Source organism: Botryllus schlosseri, chromosome 14 (genome assembly GCF_051294905.1).
Source record: "Botryllus schlosseri isolate E-star chromosome 14, Bs_hap1, whole genome shotgun sequence".
In the NCBI taxonomy this organism is placed as follows: Eukaryota; Metazoa; Chordata; class Ascidiacea; order Stolidobranchia; family Styelidae; genus Botryllus; species Botryllus schlosseri.
In genome coordinates, this window is record NC_137249.1 from 14,073,511 (window position 1) to 14,094,492 (window position 20,982).

Genomic DNA, 20,982 nt, shown 5'->3' on the forward strand with positions numbered 1-20,982 from the left:
GCCCATGATTGAGCCAATGTGCGGCGTATGTTGCAAAATCGTTAGGTCCATGTGTCATAAGCTTCATAAGTCATATATAGTAACGACGTGGGACTATTTTGCAAAATAGCTGATGACTGTAGGCTGCATATATTATGTGCGCTTACGTTGAACATGGCCAGGCCATATTTCAGTAATTTGTAGACTAGAGTCGAGTTCATGAAATTACGGGCATAACCGTGAATGCGAGGAAATGCAAACCACAATAGCGGCATAATCAAACACATTTTGTATTTTACCGTCGTTCCGCTATTGTGGATGCGAAATTTCTTGATCTCACTATCAAACGCGCACACTGTGCCATGTGTTCTTCCAATTTTGGTCGCGATTTTATGCCATGTTGAACAATCACTCCGATGATAATGAATTACACTTTTCAACTGGAATCCTAACCTTTCAGTTGTCGGAAGATGAGCGGGAAAGAATGCGCGTCAAGAGAGAGCGGAACAGGGTGGCCGCCGCCAAATGTAGAAATCGCCGAAGAGAACTTCTGGAGCGCCTTGAGAAGGTAAGTCATTAAATATTGTAACGCATCTCATAACCAGTGCTGGGTAACATCAAGTGCCTGAATGATTCTATACCGAGTTTTCGATTATCATCCAGTATTACGTCATACCAGTAATCATTGCTGACTTGGAAACTACAAATATCAATATTTTTTTCGGCCACAAGGAATATCATAATATCAGTTTCTCGACATCCCAAGCAATTTCGTATGTTTGAACTCAAATTAATATGTAGTGCTTTGTGACTGTTGCAAGAGCCGGTCATTACTTGCCAGAGATGTTTCATGAATATTCGTAGCGCTGTGAAATATGTTTTCGATGCTGTGTTATAATAGCCTATCTAGCTTTCAAGGAAGGCTCCAACGTTGAGTATAAGGTATTGAAACGGTATTTCTCGCTGATAATATATTACTCTTGGTGTGAAGCAGTATATTTTCATTACGGTGTGCCTAATCCTAGTGATAACCCGATCGTCAACGTTGGAGCATAATTGCTGCTAATGACATTGCGCATGCTCGAAATATCATATTCGCAATAAATGCAATCATACTGCTTTGATTGTGTAATGTGCAGTGTGCAGATTTATGGCTATTTTTGTAAACCACATCGGCACGGACGCGCAAAACCACGCATCGGCGTGCGTCGTCGAGTGGGATCTATTTTCGCGTGCTGAAGGCCTTGTGTCGTGTTCAGTTTAGAATTGAATAAAAAATCTTGTTACCCATCGTGACAATTTCCATTGGCGATTCGTGGCGAGGCGGTTTTTTGATGGAGATAAAAGCATGGTTTGAGAGTGTTACCCGAAAAATGTCCGGGTCCAAAAGGAACTGTGACGTTATCGCCACGACTTAGTGACGTGATTGTTAGCGAAAAATTCTCGTTACGTAGGCTACGCCTGTGAACTTATAAACGAAGGATGCACGCATGTAACTCAACGCATACGTACGCCGCGCCGCAGTGTGGCATGTCGCGATGTCACGGGTCCATAAAATGAGTACAGGACACACTCCATAAAGTAGATCGCACAAGCGACTCTAATTGAATGAAGATTTAATGAAATTTGCTTTAAAAGATGACAAAATTGACCTCGAGATTTTTAGTTCATTTCCGATAGGACACTCCCCCGGGCTTTCTCGGATATTTATGAACAGATTTTTAAAACCATCCAAACTGTGTCCCCCTATTTAGCTTTGAATTCATTCGTGATGTGTCAAGGCAACCCATACGTAAATTCATCACTGACTAAAGTCTCGGCCCGCCCAATTCTGTACCTGTTTCTTTTGGTGCACAAGTGTATTTGCTAATCAATGAAGTCATCTTGATTATATTGTTATTATCGATTGAACTCTTATGTCGCTATCCAATCTTTATCATCTGCTGCCCAATCTTCTACTGTTGTATTGCATAACACCAAAATCGTACCAATTTGACAATGTGTGTTTGACATAATACTATGATCTGTTATAGTCCGGGGACGTTCCTTGTTGCGTCTGTTAATAGGTTGGTTCGTATTTGCTAGATGTCATGTTATGAATGAGATATGCTCCCATTGAAGCCATTTCCACCCGCCAAATGACACAACAACAAGAAATTGCGTCAGACATTAGTCAGCTCTCATGTTACCCTGTACGCGAGCCAGTGTGCTCTATCGTTGTATATAGCCAATATTTAACGAGTCAACTCATAGTTGAATCCGACGTGATGTCACGACACCGTTGCACCTTTCAAAATTGCTTATTTCAGACTAGGGCGCCTTTGTCCCATCCTGTTTATGTAACCCGCATCGCACGTGCCCGTTTGGATTCTTTGTTCAGTCGATTTGGCGATTCCCGTTTCATTTTCGATGCATCGCGCGTAGCACCCAATCGGGATTATATATAGAATTACGAATCGCTACTACCCGTAGTATGTGTTGTTGAATTTGAATGAGCCATGCAAATCGATTAGGTCTCGTGATTCAGTGTTTTCTCAAATAAGAAATATTTACCAAAAGTAACGCAACGGGCGTTCGGAAAAATCGCTCGGGTAGAGTTAAATTCTCGGACGGAATCGCAGGAAAACATCAAAAAATTCGAGGCCTAGGTATCATCGCAGTGGTGTGAACCTAGCTTTCAGAAATGCGCTATTACGAAATCGAAAACAGGCTCTTCAAATTCGGTATTTGATGAATCAATACGAAAAATTTGAAATTCCATGCTTGCTCGTAAACACGGCCATTACCATCATGATTACTGGTGTCTTAAACGAAATGAAATCATTTCGTCATCGCACTGGTGTAACCTAGCGCGGGTTATGATTATGGGAAATACAGATAAACAGTAAACAGCGATTCCTATTTGTCGTCAAAGGCGACGCTCGCGTATGGGTGTGCGCACCGCGCAGTCGCTCGCGCACCGTCGCTGAAGGGTACGCAAACATAAGCCGTGAAGGGTTAAATGGGGCCGTCCGTGTTTTACTACGTCGTTGGAGGTGAGGTATCCGAAGCGGTCATGTTTTAGCGTAACTTGACTCGTCGGGACTTGGTTTTACATTCGAAAATCGTCTTGTATGACTTATTAAATGCGCCCTTCAACGATATTATTTTGAATGGTAACCGGACACGAGATATATACACACCGCCCGGCCGTGTTTTTTGGGACACTCCGGTTTCCTACGGGCTAAAATTGTATTCTGCTTTGAAGATAAAGAGAGGTAGGGGAATACCAAAGTCCGTAGAATTGATCAAGCGAACACAAACAGGTCTTCTTAACCCTTTACGTGCGCCGGATCCTATTGTAAACATCGCCAAACTCCCTCGCGCACTGGGCGGTTAGTAATTTACAGGGAATGTTGATATTTCTGAATGACTACGGTAGTGCCAGTGATATCACTCATTTTGAAGACAAGTTCTCAAAGTGATCCTTGTGACGCCATGATCATCGCTAAGCTGATAACTATTTATTGTAACTTGACCAGATATAGTCTCGAACTGCAAAATTTGGGTTTCGGGTATCGACTCTTTAGCAGTATCAGTTGATAGCATGCGTACTTGAAATACGAGCACCTGTGGCATTTTCAATCGAATGAGTTCGCCGTATCAGCAGATGTGCTTCCCGCAATACATCATAAAGTTTTGATCCTTGCATACGTGCTTCCAGATTGCGAGTAATTTATCCGCCTGGAATAGGTGTCGAATTTCACAATCCAATCCTTTCAAAAAGTATGCATTGAAACTCGAGATTCTATAGAATAGGCTCTATGTTGCGGCGAGTTTACGTATTCTTCACCGGCCACTGTCCCTGTTGCCGTAAACAACGAAATTTCCTGAGTTTGGGGAAAATCCGGCGACTTTTGAAATTCTCCGGGCAAAATTTGAAATCCGCGCGGACATACACAATCGCGTGGAAGTTTTGTCGCTGCATCGACTTACCGCAATGGGAAGGCATTGTGACGTCAGATATTATCAGCAAAATATGGTGTGGAACCCGGTTTGGAAATCCACCAAACCGACGAAAGATTTTTTAACGAAGACATTTGCGCGACTGCATTGTCATACCAGTTCGACAGGCAGTCCCTTCAAGACGTTAAGCACGAAGAGGGAACACGTCTTCAATATTTTATTTCTAAGGGTGTGGATTGATTTCATCATGCGTAAGCTGTGGCGAATACTCCATATTTCTTTTATCGTTGTCCCAGTGATCATTTTCAACAAAGTCATTGTGAAGCTTCGAAAACGCTACGAAACTAACCGGTGACAATCACGTGCCGAGGCAGCATTCCCACGCCTTCCGTCAAGTTTCCAGAAGGCGTACGCCGTTCGCGACCATATCTCGACTGATACGGTCGTTGAAGACTTGGATTAGGTTGTTAAGCGAAAGGTTTCCTGACTCAGAAAGTGACGTATCGTATTTCGCGATGACGGCGATGGGCCGTTGTCAAGTCAAACACGTCTCTCGCCGTGAGTGATGTACCCTTTTCACGGCGAGCAAGTCAAATAAAGACGACAAGACACGTTGGTTTTAACTTGCGCGCGAGCCAGTCTCGAAGGAATTTCATTCATGATCCGGGCCCGGCATGCCAGATATGCTCGGTATTTCGGCGCGTATAGTACGCTCGCTCACGCGTGTCGACACCGTCTGCCATAATATTCCGTTGTTTGTGCTTTCACGCGTTGACCCACTTCTGTCGTGTACTCGACTGCGCGCTGGCCACTTTTTGACTCTTGTAAATGATTCACCGACGGCAGCCTATAATTATATATGCGGCGGAATTCCTCGCGCTTTAAATCGCGTACGTGCTGTGCATTGGTAATTCAAGGGTTAGCAATGTATGAAGTATTCCGCAAAAGGCGCTTTATCAATGAATGCCGTGTGTAATCAGTATCAATCATCGTGGTTGCAATCAGCACCAATAGGAAGTGCGCATTAATTTGATTAGTGTACAAAAGTAATCATTGTTGGTACGGTTACCAGTGCATTCGGCACTTGGAGACACCAAATCCTAATCCAAATCTACCCCTACCCCAGCCCAAATACATCATATTACATTGATGCCGAGTGCCGTATATCGCATTTCAAGCTCATATTCGTCGAATCAATAACACTGGTCAACACATATTTTTAGGCAGACAAAGTAAGAGTGGTTTTGGGGGTTCTGAAGGGCACTGATTCCTAATATGACCTTAGTTTTTTCAAATTGGCTCTTGTTGTGGAGATAACCCATGGGGATATTTTGACCAAAATCTACCATTTTCGCGGTAATGACTAGATATAAAATCGGCTCAGTCGTACGATAAAGTTTAAAAATTCAATCTACTTGTTATTTTCACAAACCAAAGACTCTGTTAAATCAAAATACAGCAACAGTACTATATTTTAGGGGTATTCGATTTATCATTGTTACAGACTTTCACGGATATCATGTACATAAATAAACTCATGTCATGTATATAAGTATTTACCTAGATACTCAAATAATGTGGCATTAATTCAATCAGTTTTCCGTCAACCACCTATTGTAAATTTGAAATAATCAATTGTAATATAATAATAATAATTTATTTTAAAGCACAATTGTTTTTTGTACGATTTTTGCCTGTAAGCTATTTAGGGCGGTTTCTCGAAAGGTTCCGGTAATGGTCTGCCATAATATATTCCATTTTTCATCTCATTTACCCTGATTTCTTTCTTTTGTTGTTCTGATGTCTTGGTAGAACCTCTCCTCTCGCTAATCAACAAGATGATCAGGAAATATATCAAGATGACTGAACAGGAAGTGAACTTTTATGCTCATCTTTGTGCTCAAGTTTTCGATATGAAGATACGAATTTTCGGATCAACTGTTTGTAGTTGGGTGCTTTGTGATCATCTAAAAAGTTTTCTTTACTACATCTTAGGAGAAATTACATGCATTGAACTCATTCCTAATGTGAAATTGGAATCTTCCATCGGTATTCGAATATACCGGATACCAGATTTAAGTTTCTCGTTTGATAGGGTTACTAGGTATATCCACTTTGTTGACTCAGCGGAAAATTATGCATTTACCAGTCAAATGAAATGAGACGCATATGAATATTGTAGTTAAGCTTTTCAAGGACAAATTTTATAGTTTTATACTCCCCTTTAATCATAGTAGAATGATCAATTAATACAGGAGAATATGTATTTCCGTTGTGCATAAGTACAATTTCCAGGCTTCACTAACTGCTTTTTTGACAAACAAATATTTCGCATCGTGTCATGTTAATGTTGATAGAATGACTGAGAACGACATGAGGGTTCTCCATACTCAATTATATATTTATGCGCAGTATAAAATTGGAAAAAAAACTACGATTTCCTCCTACCGAGTGAAATATTTAAGGGTAAATACAGTAATTTTGGGCTTTTTTAGGGGTATAAATATATCCTGACTAAGAGCCAATCTGACAAAACTAATGTGATATTCGTAATCAGCAACCTCAAAAACCCCAGAAACGGCTCTCAGATGTTCTGCCTAAAAAAAATTCATTTTGTTGACCATCGCTTTCATAGTAATAATAATAGGTATTACATTTCTAATGCAAAGTTGGCTGTTAACCGTCTGCACGATACGCAGAGTACAAGCAGAGGTGGTCATTAGTCAGTAGCGAAGTACTCAAGTAGGTTTTGCCTACTTTCACTTCTACTTAAGAGTTTTCCAGGCAAACTTGGTCTAGAATACTTCATTTATTACCAACAATAACTACCACCTCGTGTACCACCCCTAGCTACAACACCCATTGGTTCTGGGTTCCAGTCAGACCGAGGTCGACTCCAGAATTCCTACCTAAGTGTTGGTTTATCTAGGCTCCTCCCCGCCATCTCATCCGCCTGAGCGTTGTCTTCAAAAGGCCTATAAGTGGGCCGTGCCACAAGTCGGCAGCTACGGAATCAAAGCATAAATAATAAATATCGGCCTAGTGTAAATGACCACTGTAGTCGACAGACACCACGAATACCCACAACCAAACAAATAACTCGTGTACCAGTCCATAGCATCCGATCGTCTGATTAAACACTATCAAGTAAGAACAACACCGTGATGTGACCGTGTTGCGAAAAACGCTTACGTAATCTATTTTCCCGTCGAACTTGCCATTTGACACCTGTAAGTGTATCGTTGTAGGATTAGGCAACGTTGATAGTCATTACCTGATCGGAAACGGACTCGTTGTATATATTTGTACAATCCCCATCAATTACAACCCGGCCGACGGGCCTAATTCCGTACCTGATTTCTATTCGCGTCCCCACATCAATCGCGCGCGTTGCCACGGGTCAATTTACCGTTGAGCATTCGTGTTTTTAGAAAGATTTCAAAATAAATACCGGTTGTCGGAAACACGATTCCAGCGCGACAGTGGAGTCGCTGTGCCGGCGAGCGCCATTTTTTGCGCGATTTTCCAGCCGCTATTCCCCGCGATCCGCCTGCAGATTTGCATCGGTTTAGTTAATCCACCATTTTGCGCTGATTGAAACGTGTTCGTGTGTTGTGCATCGTTTTGCCGCCGCAACCCGATGATTAGCCGAACGCAGCACTTAGCCTGCACAGGGAATTGCGAGATTCTTCATTAAGTAGAGTGATTTCCATTGCAAGGCGCAGATTACTGTGATAATATTTTGAGGCGTACGAACCGTGCAATCAGCGTTTTCGCTAAATGTCGTATCGTCTCGATGACAAGACATGCAGATGATGTTTGTCCCTGTGTCATCGCCATGATAATTAGCTAATCGAAAATCTTTCCGCTACATTCATACCGGCCCGATATGAATGTTCTTGTTATTGAACTTCAAGCGAACGGAAAATTTGTTATTGGCGGCGCGCGGGACAAAGACTCGAAATCCGGCGGGCAAAGGTTGGCGAATGCATAACATCGACACGTTTTAAGATGTTGACAAGTCCGCGATGAAGATTGAATTCATTTATCGAAGTCGTAAACTTGTTATTTTAGACCCGTTTTTAAGTTTTAGCTCCTAGCGTGTACTATATGTATCGGCGAAACTGCGATTAAACAAATATATACTGACCGATTGGCGTAAACAAACGCTTCCTTTGTGTGGCTTGTATTTAAAGTCACAATATAAACTGGAATAAGCAACAAACGACTCGTATATATACTGTAGTTTGCGATATTGAGTTGATCAGAACGCAGCCTTGGACGGCGGATGCAGGTCCCAAAATCTTTAGTGCCCTGCCCAAAGTAGATTTGTAAATAGACGTGAGTGAATCTATATATTCCAGAGTTTGATGCGTAAGGTTCGCGTTGTAACAGAAGCCCGTGTTGTCCTTGTAGGAAGCCGAGCAGCTGGAGCGGGAACAGGAACTGTTACGGGAGAACGTGCGCCGGCTCCGAGTTCAAAAGCTGCAGCTTGGCAACATGCTGGATGAGCACGAGACCTCGTGCGATAAGAAGGTGTCTCCGGAAAGCGGCGGTACTTCGCCCGGCGGGCAGGAAGGCTCGCCCGGCCCGCAGTACTGCGGGGTCGTCAACGAAGAACAGTCGAATAACGTCCACTCTGCCGGCATTGGTAAGTTTGCGAATGCTTTTACGTAGACTGAGGTAAAGTGCATTAAATGCGCCCTGTAGGTCAAAGCGTCGCTGGCTTCTATACTATTACTTCTACTTCGTCTGGCGTACATTTAACATTACATCGTGACGTCATACTTTGCTAAATATGTTTTCAATCGAATCTCTGTTGATAACGGACGCACGAGCACTCGAGCAGTCTTCGAGTTAATAATAATTGCAACAAGTGTGGTCTTGAAAGCAGTAATAAAATATTAGTACAAGTGAGATTTCATCATCGCCGATTACTGGCGTATTGGAGTCGATATTTCCTTGATTTGGGTGGCGTTAGGGTCGGATATTCATGATGTGAAATAGCGAGAGGCCGTCGAAGGTATCAGCATTAATACTCGAGTAGAAGTGGCAGTAATAATGTAACTTTCTAAGCGCATAAAAGTAGAAGAACCCATGTCCGGGAGATAACGGTACCGAATCTACGTAGCAAATGAGTAGTCTGCAAGTATTCGGGGTATCAATTTCGAAACGTAGTTTGGGTTAAGGACTCGCATTCTTTTAGTATCCCGCAGTGTTTAGGCTACTTTTGAAATTCCATTTTGCGGCTTTTCGGCTATCACAATATTCACAAACTCGTTATGGCGCCACAGATAGGTGCATTTTCGAAATGAATACTCAGTGGCTGTGGTGCAGGTACTATTTCGTCCGGTTTTTATGGTTAAAAGTAGTTCAATCCTAACCACATACTATTTTCGACAAGAGTAAAGTGCTCAACATAGTATGCAGTTGTCATCAAAAACCATCAACTAGAAGTGAAAGTAGTCAGACAACATTGACTAGTAGCGCAAATAGGGCAAAGACTCGCGTGAGTACTTCAAAATGTAGCAGTATTTCCGACTGACCACGTCTGAAAATACCAATCTTTAACTCTGCATACTAGAGCACCAGGGACGCTATAACGTGGATTAACATATTTCATAATATCCACTCCAACCTAGATTTTCGGCAAACTACCGCGACAGTAAAGCAATTTCGTACCGAAGTAAACTTGTGTTTCGGAATGTCGGTCGATATGCGAACGCCAGGCTGTCCATTACTATTCGATCACTCTATATCATTTTGATCAAGGACCATTGGTCACTGTTGCGTATCTGTTGTTCGCGGATATTCTTCCAAAATGTCATGATGCTTTGTTGATAGGAATATCTGTTAACGGTAATGTAGCGGCGTCCATCATCTGCCGTTGGGTGACATCGTTTTTAGATAATATGTAATTGACGTCAGTTGCTTTTGCCAATCCCCCAAGGAATAGCTAGGCCGCGAAGTGTGTCTGGAAACCACGGGTCCGCTATCCGTAGGTTAACTGTCGTGTGTTGAGAGGGAAGATGCATGATTGGGGCACCCCCTACCGGACGAAACCCGTTAAGGGTGTGCGACTGGGATTGTCCTCTCTGCGCTGTGCTTGTCCTGTCGCCCTGTCGTAATGAGCTGGTGTTGTGTCCGTGGATGACAAGGCGCGAACTGACTTTGGGATCCTCTTTTGTCAGAGATTCGCACTTTAATCGGCTCAGAATTACAAATTAAAGTTTTTGATACGTTTTCGGTGGTACCCTGCGCGCTGTTAACGTATAAGACCACTTCGAGTATGAAAACTAGGCAGTGTGTGGTATTTTCGATCGCATAATATGTGGGCTTCGTGTTTACTGTCAAAATATCGCCAGTCTAACGGTTATATCCACTTAATAGTAGCGTTATGATAACTTGGAAACTGGTTGTCGCTAACAACGTAGTAATATGGCATCACCATGAAAATTTATAATGCACTACCAAGTGCTATCAGTTGACATACAAAAACACACACAAAAGGATCTTGGCACACGGCTCTAGCTGTCACTTTATCTTTAATGAAACCACACCACTCGATAAAATCGAAAAAGTGTAAGTGTACTGTCCGTACGTACCCTGTACAGAGGTGAGATTCGTCTCATAAAGACGTATCAGCCTGTTGGATTTTTGCAGCTCAGCGGTGACCTTTGTCACTGCAATCCGTGCGCAAATCAGAAGAGCTTTTCGCTGATGCCAGGCAATTTAGCCGCTGAATGAATTATAGCAATGCCTCGCGATAAAGTTTTGCAAGAAATTCCATACCAGCAATGCGAAAGGCGTCGTGGAGGTCACATTCGTTCAGTTATCGCGCGCTAACGGAAAACCCCAAGTGCACTGTCCAAAGTGTCCAATCACAACATTTGGACTTGAATATTCGAATAGCATCGCATATTTTTGGCTAAGAATCTCGAAAGCACCTGGTGATTCATGCGACCGATGTCTTTCTCACTAAAAAGTACGCGGGTACATCACCATCGCAAAAACAATATAAAGGTCAGGTGATGCCTTATGGCTACGTGACATTAACGCGGTGTTGTTTCGTGGTCATTCTGCCCAACGGGTAGATCACTTTGACGTAAATTGACGTAAATTGATGACGAAGTGTGCGCGAAATGGGAAATAATAATACGTTTTCTGTTTTCCACACTCGCCGCGATTAATAGATAGTGGAATCGATTTTATATGACGTCACGAATACGCGACATATTTGGAGCAGTGATTGTTTTGTGGGTGATAACCAGATGTGGGGTGAAAGTTATGGGTATCAATTTGTAGGTTTACACCTTGCGGTTGTGCCTTTTGTCTTACGATGTTTCGTCATTTTCTGCTAAGTCGAAGCGAATATTCCTTTTCAATATTATTTTTCGTAAGAATCACTAATTTCCAGGTTGGTTAATGTTCCCATTGTCACGAACTGCTGGATTTGTGGATAATATGCAACGCATTTATTCGGCCAGCACCACGTTGAGCCGTATCCAGCTACTTTCGAATAAATATGACGAAATCGACACAGAAAATTCAATTGCCTGCCTATACCTTATTTCTGACCCGGCCAATTCCAAATCCACTCCGATCGCACAATCAGAGGCAGAATTTCGAATGGGTAATGCTACGATGTTTAAAATGCGAAATACGATGCCCGTGATGTGTTAATCGCCATGATCACGCCCGTTGTCGGGGTCCGTAGTTTACGTAACGTTCGAGAAACGCATCTGTACTTACATCTGCGTCTACAGGTTTGCACAGGATAAATTTCCTGCTATCGAATTCTATATGATAGACGCCCGGCCATTGTTAACGGCCTACAGACATTACCATGACGAACAGTTCGAGGTACCGCAAACCCGCATTGTAATCTATTTGAACTAAGCTAGTTCACGCCGGCGCATATATTCGAAAAAATACGCAGAAATAGTTACCACCGCAAGCCGGTTATGACCGAAGTAATTATGGCGATTCATAATCAGTCCCCGCGATATCATGCGCGGGGATCTTTTCCGCACAAAATCGCGTTCGCGATGACGGAAATGACGCTAATTTTGACTCACCCAATGAGACGACGTCTCTGTTAGAAAGCGGGGTGTAAACAGAACGGAATTCGGTTACGCGCCGGGGTACCATAGAACTAGGTCGCGGGTTTTGAACTGGAATGCGCGCGCCGAGGTCACAGCGACGCGTATCTTCTCGCGTTGTTTTGCGTTGCGCGGGGCGCGCGATCTGATAATAATAATGTGAGCCGCGCGTTGCGGTGTCTGTAAACAGAAAATTTCCGCCTCCTGGAAACGGGAAACGGCCTGTGCCGTTGCCTTCGCGAACTCGAAACCCGCGCCATTCTTCGTGACAGCGCTTAATTCTCAGTCACTCCACGCCAGCGCGGTCGCGTGCGCTCATTTGCAGTGTTGCGGTCTAATTTTTCCTGAAACGGTAATAGTGGTCACGACGTAAAGTCGTATAGCCGTACAAAGCGATATATCCAGATGGCGAACGCGAAAACGCATTGCAACCGGTTCGGTCGGCAAATTACGCGAGTTCTTAAAACTTTAGTAGCGACTGCTTCATGTACCTGTAACTTTACCGTGTCCATGTGCAATTGTGCATCAATCAGTGATATTCGACCCGCCCAGAATTCCTATCTAAGTGTTGAAGGTTTATCTAGGCTCCTCCTCGCCATCTCATCCGTGTAAGCGGTGTCTTAGAAAAGCCTAGAAGTGGGCCGTGCTACAAGTCGGCAGCTACGGAATAAAAATGAAGAAAATTTGCCTAGTTTTAATGACCAATGACCGTAGTAGTCGACTAACACTATGTATACCACAAACAACAACCCGTCCAGTTTGCCAGTATCCATTCCCGTGATCGGCAGCTGTACCAGGTCCTGAGTTGTCTCAGACGCCACTATTTCCACTAGGTTTCGTGTCTTCGGCTCTGAAATATTCGCTCCGATTGTCAAATGTTTAGTACTGTTTTAAATATCGCGTTTTTAAATATGAATTTACAGTGTTGAGAATATAACACAAGCATTTCTCCTTTAATAATATAGTATCCTGGAGATCCTGTTTTGCATACGTGCATATATCGCGGAGATACTGTAGTATTTATTTTATTAAGCTTCTAGTCATAAACAAGCGTCTCGGCTTAGTCGCGCAGTATTTGTCTGTACAAAGATACTATATGTTTAGTGTTTTTTCTGTTTAATCTGCATCTAAAAGCATGACTAGCATCTGCGGGGAGAGGATAGGATGGTCATGGTCATGTCTAACCTTGCAAACGTTCCCTTCCAGAAAGCGGCGAATCGTCTGCCTCTCAAAGCGCCACCTCTCCCGTGCAATTGCCGAGTCAGGCGTGACAAGAAACGGCAGGGTCGCTCACACTGTGACAAGGCACCCGTGCAGCGTGCGTACCAGCCTTCAACAAAGCAGCGGTAACGACTCTCTCTCTCACTCTGTCTGGTTTCTGCGGCAACCAAATCCCGAACGTCAACGCCGAGAATACGAATTATGCCCCCCGCTTGCCGCCTGTAGCATTTTAAACTGAAGCAGCAAGACACATTCTTCGTTATGCAAATTACGTTTGACATTGCCGGACAATGATCTCGAGATCGCGAGACGAATTTACATCGCGAAGTACCGGAACCGTGTTAAGATCGCGAGCGGTTTCGGTACTTGATACCGCGCCCTGGACGAAATTGTCTCTTCTTTCTGATATATGGGTCGAATATCTCGGCCCTATCGAGCCGTTATCAATCAAATCATTTTTTATATAAGGCAACACGGAATGCATATTTTTTAAGTAATCATCCGCTTGTATTAATGTGACTGGAGATCGTTTGAAACTGTAATATTCTGTGTGCTTCCTATGCATTTGCGTTGCGTCTCAACCAATACTGTCATCTTCCTTTTGATATTTTGTTTACTATTTGCGTATTTTATAATGTTATTTTGACCCGGCCGCGAGCGCTTACGCTCGACAAACAACTTCATCAGGTAATCATGTTTTCGAAACGGCAGCGACGCAAAGATGCTTGCCTCTTCTGCGCATGTGCGACGCGCGCGCGTCACCGTGCGGCGGAAGGAGATGTCTCCCGATTTCGCGGCTTCGCTTGTAGTTACGCTAATCGCCGTTTCGCAATCGCAATAGCTGTTGTCTCTTGCGCAGATTTGGACAACTAGATAATTCTAGCTGTCTAACTAGACTAATTAAAACGAAATTAAGGTAATCTAATTCTAATCTAATCTGTGAAATGTTTCCATGCTTTGAGTATAATTATGTATAATGTCCGGTTTTCCTGAAAATGCTACAGGTGAACTGTATAGTGCTAAACGAGCCAAGCTCGGTGTACAGCGTACATACATTTCTCATTCTTATCCTGATTTGATATGAACTGAGCTTGATTTTTGTTATATTTCGTTACAATTCGGAATTTAATTTAATTTCCATGTTTTTTGCTAATTAGGTAGTTCTAATTTTAATCTGATATTGAAAAGCTGAAACTTTTCTGGTTGTCCAACTTCGCCATTTGTTAATTACACTTTATATTCACGCTCGCAAGTTTCCGGATCCGGACGTACGCATCACGAAACCCGGGATTGAGATGAATTGACGTGTAACGATTGCTCAATGAAATTCCAACCCAAACAATCCCTAATTTCACAACTCTATTTATTAACATTAATCTGATATCACCCCGAAAATCTTCATTATTTTGTAAAGCTAGTTTTCTACCAAAGCTGTAAACGCGCAGGCACAAACTATATTGCTGACATTAGCCGACCGTAGACGCTACGGCCGTGACCATCGTTTTTAATAGAGAGCTCGCCATGTACAGAACAGTGGTCTAATCGACAGGACGTTCCTGACTATTTGATATTATCTTATTCCCTTTTTTGTCTTCCGCAATATAAATTTTGTACAAAGCTTTATCGCTGGTTGCTTTTCGCATTGTTTATTTATTTCCGCCGTCATCAGCAACTCGCGTGCCGCCGAGACACTATTTCCGGGCGCTAGGTTGAAATCAGGCTCAACTTCGCTGCTAACCCGGCCCCGTTGCGGGCTTTCCGTTTGTGCGTTAACTTATCTCTATTTATGCCGTTTTATGAGCTGTTTGTTTCCCTGCTGCACGGCATTTTGAAGCGCGGTCGTTCCGAAACGTTTTGCGATGTCTTGGCGATGTTGGAATGGATTTGAAATCGAAGGGATTTTTCCTAATGTTATCGTGCAATACGGAAATTCAGATGTTTTTCGCTTGATGATGTCAATACACGGAGTAAAATCGATTTGTAATATGTGTCTGCCGCTGAGAAATCACTTTTTGCGGTCGAGGCAGGGTCGTTTTGAGTTCGGGGCAGAGGTTTTATCGTGGACAAGTTTTTGTAGATCAGGTTGAGTTGGAGCATTTCGTAATATGACAGCTCTATATAGATGTCGCTATAGCTAGATGGGTAATTGTTGGAAACAAACGGGTTCGGATTCGACTCAAATCGGACCGAATGACCCCTTGACCGATCGGCGTTGGTCTAAGTCAGAGGTCTCAAACACGCGGGCCGCATGCGGCCCGCCATTACATTTTGTGCGGCCCGCGACGACATTTTAGATTTTTATTAACTTGACAATATATAAGTGTCACATATATCTTCTCCGGTTATAAAGTGAAGTTGCCCTCTTAAATTGCCCCGAAAGCCTCAAACTATTCAGTAAACTTCACTATCACATCAATTGCAAACGCCACCATACAGTGGAAAGTTCACTATTTTACAACATTTCCAATTCATGATGAGAGTTACAAATCGTGACCCTTAGACGGATCGTGACTGAAATTTGTGAGTTGGACTTCGACGCGACCTTTCCTAAATTACCCAGACTCGGGCTAACTCGATGGCAAAATGAAAATGACTCGAGTGGACTCGGAGTGACATGGAATGCCGTGAATTTGTTACAACCATGGACGCAACAAACTAATCGCGTATCAGGGGAGTGATAGATCAGAAGGTCGCAGCTTGGTATATCGCCAACTAAGCAAGTTGTTATGGCAACCATAGGCAATCTGTTAGTTACATCTTTGGTCGCTAAACCATGTTATTAAGGCCACTTAAAGGTATCGAGTACCGTAGTGGGACGCTCCTGCGATGTAACAGCAATGGGCCGTTCGGCGTTCCGACATTTCAATCACTAGGACACATCAATAATATATTTATATTATATTTATATTTTTTCTGCTCCTATATTTGAAGATATATGGCCATGAGATTAATAGCCTACTTATCAGAAGTATATCCGAATCGTGGACTGGAATTACAATGCTCAACTATTCTTTTGATATCAGATCAGTCTCTCTTATCAATCTGTTAAAATCAAAATATTCATATTAGCTGAAAAATTATAATCCGATAGCTTTTATGATGGTATCATACATTTGTCCGTCATGGTGTCTATATCTTATAATTAATATATATCAAGTACAACAACAATTCTATTCAAATAAATGTGATGATTCTATTCGTGCCAGTCCTAAATTGATGCAAGAGTAAATCACATTTTGACGATGTGTGTTCACTGTCAGTCTGTTGGATCGGCTCACTTTCAATAGGACAATTCATTCCCGCAAAATAAGACCTGCTTTGAAGTACATAGAATACCAGTGGCGGCTCGTGACAATATCGGGTGGTGGGGCAAGGGCCGCAAGCGACTTGTTATCAATATGACGTCACAGTAGCGTTTTTCAACGTTCATGATGATCACATGAATTTCCCGTAAACAATGATTTTGGGATTTTTGGTGCGCTTTCACACGCTCTGACAAATGCTTCAGATCGCGATAACCAATTTTGTTCCAACAAGAGCCACTGCTTCCGGTACCGGCACTGTCGAATAAAAGACAGTAAAAGCAAAACAAGGCGTTTTTATCCTCGCTATAAGTAAGCCATTCATTTTTATCGAAATGCGCTGAAGAAAAGGCACGAGTGCGTTTTCCTCCGGCGTACGATTGGACCAATGGGCAATTTCTAGGCTGATATGGACCTAGTCGCTTTACCTCTAATTTTTGCTCTAAAGGCAGCTGGCTAAACGGCGTACGGAGCAAAGATTCAACACGATTCATGTTCGCACTTGACCTGACTACTTATCTGCAGAAATGGAAATGACTATAAATCGAGAGATTGCGTATGCATTACTGGAAAGGTCAACGAGTTCGGCCACATACGCAATTGTTATCTCATAGATTGGACAAGGAAATGTCATATTGAATCCAAAACATCATTCTGAAGAACTACGGATAGCAGCCTCGGAAATTCGGTCCCGGTACAGCTTGGGAGATTTTGACCTTGAGGCTGGAGATTGTCACACGACACATACGGCTTACGGTCTATAGTGTCTACTGTCTATATGTCTGCTGCAAAATCGCCTTCGGAAAATATATTACCGAATAAATACGTGGATGAAAGCCGAAAACTTGGTACACTGTTACATGAAATCATCGAGAAGTAGCCTCATGACCGTTTTCGGTATGGTACACTGTCAAAAGTAATACGAATTGATCAACGCCGAATTTTGCGTAAAATTTACTGAGGAATAGGCTGATCAAGCGATAAGCTGTTAGCCGCCATCGAAAACGAAACAGCTATCGAGCTTGACAGGGGTTGTAATTGTGAGCAAATGGCCCAAAGGCCACCATTCCACGGTGAAATTGACATTGGAGAATATAATATAAAACTAAATATTTGAATGCAAACCGAGGATGTTAGTAAACTGTTTCATGATATCATCATCTCATCACCTATCTCAGTATGGAACACAGATACACCGGCTTTTGCGTGAAATCCGCAATGCGTTAGGTAGGCTAAGTGTCAGATCAGCGCACATCTCTACCATACTCGAACTTGATAACGAAATTGCTGCCCTAATCATTGAGTGCCAACCTTGAGACTTGGCACAGCGTTCGATACTAAAATCAAGACATACCATGTAAAAGCTCATGACGGATCTAGCTAAGGAGCATCGTTAAAATTAATGGAGACCAATACCGGCTTTGCGTGAAATATGTTTGCGATACATGACGGATCAGCACACACTCGACTTTGGAAACGGAATTACTACCCTAAACTTTGAGTAGAAACCCTGAAACTTGGGACAGTGTTAAATACCACCATCACGACATGACATACCAAGTTTCAAGAATTATCATGGTGTGAAACACCATCAAAATCGACCTATACCAGCAAAGGTCGACTCAACGCATATCACGGTATCCGAGTTCAGATATAGATACGATTGTTACATCACACCTTAGGGGCGACAGGCATATATGCCCCGGTTGCTCGGCCATTTTACGAATAGGAGAGAGTATATCACCGTTTCTTAATTGTGCGCGGCTTTGAGAGAATAGATAGTGAAAGCTTGTTATGAGCGCTACCGGGGCAAGCCCCGGCTAGGCATTCACAAAGCGAAAACACAGAAGAGAATTCGATTTTCGCAGAGACTTCTCTATGTATGGGCATTTGCAAGCGAAAGCACAAGAAGAACGCGGGTTTCGCTGTGATCTCGGTATATATTGAGCGCTGTGCGTCTATAAATGGTTAAATTGTTATTGAACAGAATTTCAGGTGGGGCAATGCCCCAGTTGCCCTATAGGACGAGCCGCCACTGTAGAATACCCCTATAAATGCTGCGGCCCGCGGCATCGTCAGAACCGGAAAATTGGCCCGCTAGCACATTTGAGTTTGAGACCTCTGGTCTAAGTTATCAGCGTTTATACTCCATAAGATTTCACACAATTGCAAGTATAGAAGCAACGATTTCCAACACATACTGAACCTAGTGGGAGCAGAATATAAAAGTCAGAAGAGTAGTCAAGTAAGTAGCTTCAAAAACTACTTTTGGTCCAGGGGTCGCGTACTTTAGGTAGGGAATCGGAGGGGGCTATACATTCGACGTTGCAAGATGAATCTTTGCGACTAACTCAAGTCGCACTACAGAGGTGGGATTTTCAATATAAGACACTCAGTTACCGTGATACAGGGGCAGGGCAAGGCAAGGTAAATCAATCAAAAACAAACGTTTATTGTGCTTTTTAGCCATAATTTCCTACATATGGAAAATGACATGATATTCGTGAGTACACGGCATGGAATTCTCCAAGGTAGTTATTGTATTCTGGAAATATTTTCACGCAACAATATCTCTGAGGATCCCACGGCAGACTGTGTTACATATAGAATACAACCGGTTGACCTTTCCCGCATTCTCGTCAATGTTATCCATAACACTGGTCAACACAATTTTTGTTGACTTTGATCAGACAATTGATTCTGACTAACTTTCAATTCAAATTCAAAATTCAAATTTCAATCAAAATTCAAAAATGACCTCCGTTTTTCTCTATCACGTCAAGTTTCTGGGCTGGGCTAGGCACCCACCACATTGTCTCATAAGCCACAAAATAGCGCTACTCTTAATATTTTGTGTTTATTGTATAAAACGTTTCAAAAACCACAAGCAGTCGAAAGTAAATCAATAGACCTCAAATAAACATTTACAATGCTTTATTTGGTTGATTTAAACTGATATTGCTTCTACAGGGCAAATGAAGTGCGAGTTTCAGGGTCCAAATCTACGCTAATAACCCATAATTATGTAGGTTGTCTAGTTTGACACTGGAGTAATAGTCAGCTAACATATGTAAGCTCCGATGTACTCTGGTATCTTACCCCCATCATCTTCAGATGTTGGGGACATTTTCTCCTAGCCCATCTCTAACTATGTCACGGTTTTCACGGAAATTATTTAGATTTTTTAGCTTTTTGAATGTCTGCTGTCTGACATAAGCATATGGCAGTGGGACATGTGTATCAGGGTTTCATGTGCATCCTTATTGTCTGACCAATGACCAGTGAGAAAACACACATTACAAATCTGACACATATGACCCAATCGTGCTGGTGATATTGCAACAATTCATTGTTTCTGTATTACTCTCAATGTTTCTGTATTATTCACGAAGATCATCTGACTAGACTTTTTGGGGTACAGAACTTTAATATACATTTTAATAATATATTCATATCTTAAATATATCAAAACTCGGAGCTTTTCGAGCTGACACTCTTCAGGGGCAATCGTCAGCATATAGAGAATTTCAAAAACTTGCATATAACTGCATTGCATACATCCGATTGTGACGTCATAGAAACGAAAACAACATTGTGTACAGACAAACCGCGAGCGCAGCTAGTGGCCAATTTTAACTGAAGCAAACGCTCCTTCTGCTGGCACAAGCGCGGTTGATGGATCTTGATGAATGTCGATTCCAATGCGGACAAGTGATAAAGTGTGCGGCCTCCGTCCAAAATCGAGAATCTCTCGTCACTATAGTTTTTGGCACAAGTAGCATGCTCAGCTAAATGCTTGCCAATGGCAGAATTCATTGCTACGGCCTGATTGTGTTCCAACACCCTTAGGTCAGTTTCAGTTTCAGCGGCATGTTCCCGAGAATTTAATGTACGTAGTCTAATAACGCGCGGTACATGTTGTTTGATACGCTCCTGCAAACGCTGAGTTGTTCTTCCTCTACGTACCGACAACCACAGTGGCACCTAAATTCGTAAACTATATTGCTTTGTTGAGAAGCGGGAAGAACATCTTTGCGGGTTGCAGGAAGTAATCGTTTGGTGGTGAATACAACAATCATTTTAGAAGAAACCCAGTGGTATTTCTATAATCAGCACGCCAAAGTTAGCCGAAATCAAGTGAAAAATCAAAGTCAACAAATCTTTCGTTCAAAATTGTTGCCCAGTGTAATAGGTCCTTCCTGCGCCATAGATTGATTTGCAAAATCGCCCCCCTCTTAAGGTCATTAAAGACACTATATTGCTATTGCTATATGCAGGACCGAAACAGTACATCGTCACACTCCCGACACACACACAAAAAAACATTGGTCTTGGGTCCCCCATAGAACCATAAACCAAACTTCGCGACGGCCTTTAACCACTACCAGTATCGCACCATAGTGTCCTACAATGGTGTGAACACAAGCAAATCT

The 20,982-nt window shown here is 42.6% G+C and overlaps 1 protein-coding gene across 2 annotated transcripts in view; it reads left to right on the forward strand.

Annotated features, from left to right (window-relative positions):
* The window catches only part of LOC145456041 (uncharacterized), a 55,972-nt gene extending 40,748 nt beyond the window's left edge, over window positions 1-15,224 (forward strand). For both annotated transcript variants that reach the window (XM_080334068.1, XM_080334069.1), the window contains exons 3-5: window positions 440-547; window positions 8,341-8,575; window positions 13,233-15,224. In XM_080334068.1, the coding sequence (XP_080190194.1) occupies window positions 440-547; window positions 8,341-8,575; window positions 13,233-13,297 (408 nt within the window). In that variant the 3' untranslated portion in view covers window positions 13,298-15,224. The remainder of the gene's footprint in view (window positions 1-439; window positions 548-8,340; window positions 8,576-13,232) is intronic.
* Window positions 15,225-20,982: the final 5,758 nt, after the last annotated feature.